The 4,024-nt window shown below is 38.2% G+C and overlaps 1 protein-coding gene and 1 non-coding gene across 2 annotated transcripts; both read right to left on the reverse strand.

Annotated features, from left to right (window-relative positions):
* Positions 1–1,085: 1,085 nt before the first annotated feature.
* On the reverse strand, positions 1,086–2,732 carry LOC122092830 (pentatricopeptide repeat-containing protein At1g61870, mitochondrial-like). Its single transcript, XM_042663124.1, has one exon. It carries the CDS (start codon positions 2,610–2,612, stop codon positions 1,425–1,427), a length of 1,188 nt encoding a protein of 395 aa, XP_042519058.1. The 5' UTR covers positions 2,613–2,732; the 3' UTR covers positions 1,086–1,424.
* Positions 2,733–2,784: 52 nt separating this feature from the next.
* Positions 2,785–2,856, reverse strand: TRNAW-CCA. The gene has a single exon. It is a non-coding gene; the product is annotated as a tRNA-Trp (tRNA).
* Positions 2,857–4,024: the final 1,168 nt, after the last annotated feature.

Consider the following 4,024-nt stretch of genomic DNA (forward strand, 5'->3'; position numbering starts at 1 on the left):
TCCACCCTCAGCAATATTCATTAATTTCATTCAACTATTCAAGTCTCAAAACATATTGGGCTGTTACAGTATGAAGGTCCTTGAGGCTCTATCAGACCTCAAAGCCCAAACTCAACAAATCAGCAAAAGGGAGTTGGTTTTCTCCTGTGCTCATGCACCTTAAATCCCCAAAACACATTTCTTTTGTGTTATTTTCAAAAAGTAATAAATTTTAAAAAATATCCTCTCACTCACTACACCTTTCTTTTTTCCTGTAATAAATCTACATACAACTCTCCATCTTTTTAGGAAACCTCAACAAAAACTTGCGTCTTAACTTGCTAAGAAGCTTATTTTCTTACCTCTTATCTTTCCCACATCACTCCTCATTATAAACTGCCCTTTCTCTTTCTCTAGTAAAGAGGAAACCTCTCTTCCTCTCTCCTTCCCCATTTCAATGTCCCATCATCTGTGTGTGTGTGTGTGTGTGTGTGTGCGGTGACAACCATAGGTATGAGGTCTATGGACCACAGTAAACATATCCCATGTGCCAAAATCACCTCAATCACAATATAGTAGGACATTATTAACTAAGTTTGTGTTAAGAAAGCCAAGTTGAATGGATACAATATCAGTCAAGTCAACTAAGCATGTCATAGCACTGGCAAAGTGAAGTTGGTTGAAGTCAGGTATACCCTTTGTTAGACGTACAAAATTTATTATGGGTGAAGCCATGAAGGCCTCAAGGGGGGGTACGGAAGCTCCTATTGAAAAACCCACAATACATGGAGAACAAAAAGGAGGCAGCAGTTCCCAAGGTGAGGTTGCCTTGTGCAGGGAAAGTCACAGGTGCAAGGGTGGTAAAGTGGAGTATTCATCTAAAAACAATAATTCGGCAATGAAACAAATCACATTTCATTTACAACTTAATCTCAAGAAGCTTTTCCCAACTCTATGTTGGTGGTTTTCACATGTACAAGGCAGTGCACCCTGGGAAACTAACTGAGCAAAAGTGGTAGATTACTGGAAAGACTTAAAATCTACAACATAATTCCGTTTTTAGTACAGTCAGCATATAAAATATCAGTAAACCCATAAGAAATGGAGACATAGAAAGGCAGAAGCTCCTCCATAATTAAGATAGTAACAAGAAACAACAATCTAAGATGACTTACCACCAATACAAAAATGCTAATGTTCATAAAGGTACAAGGGGAAGAGAAAGCAACAAGACATCAGCTCAGTAAAAGATATCCATCCAAAACAACATCATCCTTAGTAGCCTAATGGAATGTAGATGCAAGAGATTTCTTTGTATTTGTATAAATAATGCAAATACAAGAAAGATTTTCTATAGATCTGCCCCTTCTTTTACACAGCCTTGGCCAAAAGCTCACCTCTTATTTCCATGCTCTTAATAACTGAAGGTTAACAAATTAGCTTTCCTACTGGGGCAAAGTCTCTTCAATTTCCTTCCACAAGCCAGCAGTTTTACGAAATCTCTCCTTCATTTCACCGACAACCTCTCGTGCCTCTGCAACCTTTGAAATGCTCGCAAGCCCATTCACAAGTGTCTTCATGGTCGTGAAGTTCGGGACCCAATCCTTCTGCATACTTTCCTTACACAACTTTAATGCAGCATCAAAATCCTTGCCTTGGCAAAGAAAGTGAATCAGAGTAAAGTAGCAATAGCTATCAGGGACGCATCCCTTACTTGGCATATCATTAAATAGCCTCTTTGCTTCCTCCAAATCCCCCTCCTTACAGAAGCCATGAATGAGGTTGCAATAAGTAACAGAATTAGGGTTCATGCCCCTTGACAGCATACCTTCAAACAAAGCCTTAGCCTCAGCAGATTTTTTGAGCTTGCAAAGACTCTGGATCCTAGTATTATACGTACTAACACTAGGATGAAAATCATACTTTTTCATCAATTCCAAGACTTTTCCAACATCTTCAAACTTCTCCTCTTTATAAAAGCCCGCAAGCAACGTATCAAAAGAAGTAGCATTAGGCTGACAACCTTTCCCATCCATCTCAGCTAAAATCGAGTAAGCCGAACTAGAAGAACCCGATTCACAAAAAGCTTTGATGACAGTATTATACGTATCCAAATTTGGCATAATTCCATAAGTTTTGGGGAATTCCATGAAAATTCGACTTACCTCGTCGTATTTTTTCCCGACAATGCAAGCGAACAGGAGGGCATTTAGAGACTTGGCTGATCGAGAGATACCCAGTTCGTCCATTTGCTTGAAAGTGTCGATGGCTTGATCGAGCATCCCAGCTTGGCCGTATAGAACAATGGCATGAGACATATAACGTTCATTTCGAAGGTCAGGGCGGGTTTTCAGTTCATCAAGGTAGGAGCGGATAAAATCGAATGATTTGGATTCGGTGAGTTTCGAAACGGCAACGGAGAAGACAACGCGATCGAGGTGAAGTTCAGGGGTAAGAGAAGCAGAGCGGCATATGTCGAGGATACGTTCAGGGCTTTTCTCAGATTGCAGGAGCCCGAGAGCAACTCTAGCTTTATGTCTGCCAGTGAGAGGTGTAGAGTCCGAGCTAAGGTTGGATGAGAAACTACGACGGTGGAGAAGAAAGTAGCGGCGCAAACGAGAGGCGGAAGCCATTACTTTCAGATTAGATGGTTGTGAAAGAAAAAAGAAGCTGTTTCAGAGTGACATTAAAGGGCTTTGACCAGAGAGGGAAGTCTGAGCGGCCATAGCGAGTCGCGAGTCTCAGGTCGCAAACCTTTGTTGAAATTTTAAGAGCAGGAATAAAAGGAAAATTTGTGACGGGGTTTGAACCCGACGTGAATCGAACACGCAACCTTCTGATCTGGAGTCAGACGCGCTACCATTGCGCCACGGATCCGTTGGTACTAATATCTGTAACAAATCCCTTAAGACTAAAGTACTAATAAAAAAAAATTTAAAAGGTAGAAAATACATAGAGAAGTCAATGTGAAACAATTCAACCTCAACCAAAGACACAAATTAAGTTGTGTTATCTAGGAGAGGCCGTTAACATATCATAATGATCTTCGCCTCTATTCTCAAGCATTTTTTCATGTCTTGCAATTAAGGATGTGAATTTGTAATCGAAATCATTTATCAAAATCGAATTGACCCATTTACATCGAAACCACAAAATCGTATAGTAAATGGTGTGGTTAGGGTTTTAAGTTTCAGGCTGATTAGTTAAATGGGTCGGGTCAATTTTAACCGCAGAACCCGTTGGTTTCAAATCGAATTGAAACCGTTTAAAACCGTTTAAACCGTTTAAACCGATCCGATTAATTTGTATAATAATTAAATAAATAAGGGGCAGTAATTCGTATAATAATTAAAAATTAAATTAAGTGTTCATCCTGCTTTGGTATGATTTATTGCAATTCAGTACAAATTTAGGCTTTAGATCATAAATTTGTAATCCATATATGTTACTATGTTATTATGTTATTCATATATGGGTATTTTGGTTGAACCACTTGTCATTTTAATATTTTATGCTGTAGAATGCTGGATTTGAATGTTGTATGATGTTAGTTATAAATGTTTGAGAATGACCGTGCAAAATAATAACACTAAATTATCAAATTAAGACATAACATCGTTAATATATAATCTTTTATTTGTGGTTGTCAATTATTTTTTGATAAGCTTATGATCTTCAATTTAGAGATGGTTGCAAGTTATATCAAACCGGTTGTGAACCGTTTTACAAACCGTATGGAATAAATTGAAACTGAAATTGTTTAAAACCGTGAAATCGACATCATTTAGAAACCGTGAAAATATAAACAATTTACTAAACAGTCACGGTTTCAGAAAGTGGAACCATTTAGTAAATGGTGGGCTTATGGTTTTAGTCAAATAAGTGTGAACCGAATCGATCCGCACCGTTTAAACCGAAACCTAACCGATTAACACCCTTACTTGCAATGGATGCATCAAAATCATTTTTAGCAATATATCTTTTTTCTCGCCATCTTTGATTAGCTTGGTGCTTATTTTTATGGACCAATGAAATACCTATGGTT

Source organism: Macadamia integrifolia, chromosome 11 (genome assembly GCF_013358625.1).
Source record: "Macadamia integrifolia cultivar HAES 741 chromosome 11, SCU_Mint_v3, whole genome shotgun sequence".
Classification (NCBI taxonomy): Eukaryota; Viridiplantae; Streptophyta; class Magnoliopsida; order Proteales; family Proteaceae; genus Macadamia; species Macadamia integrifolia.

Excerpts from the sequence above, each read along its gene's own strand:
- LOC122092830 (XM_042663124.1), bottom strand. The coding sequence starts at position 2,612 with ATGGCTTCCGCCTCTCGTTTGCGCCGCTACTTTCTTCTCCACCGTCGT.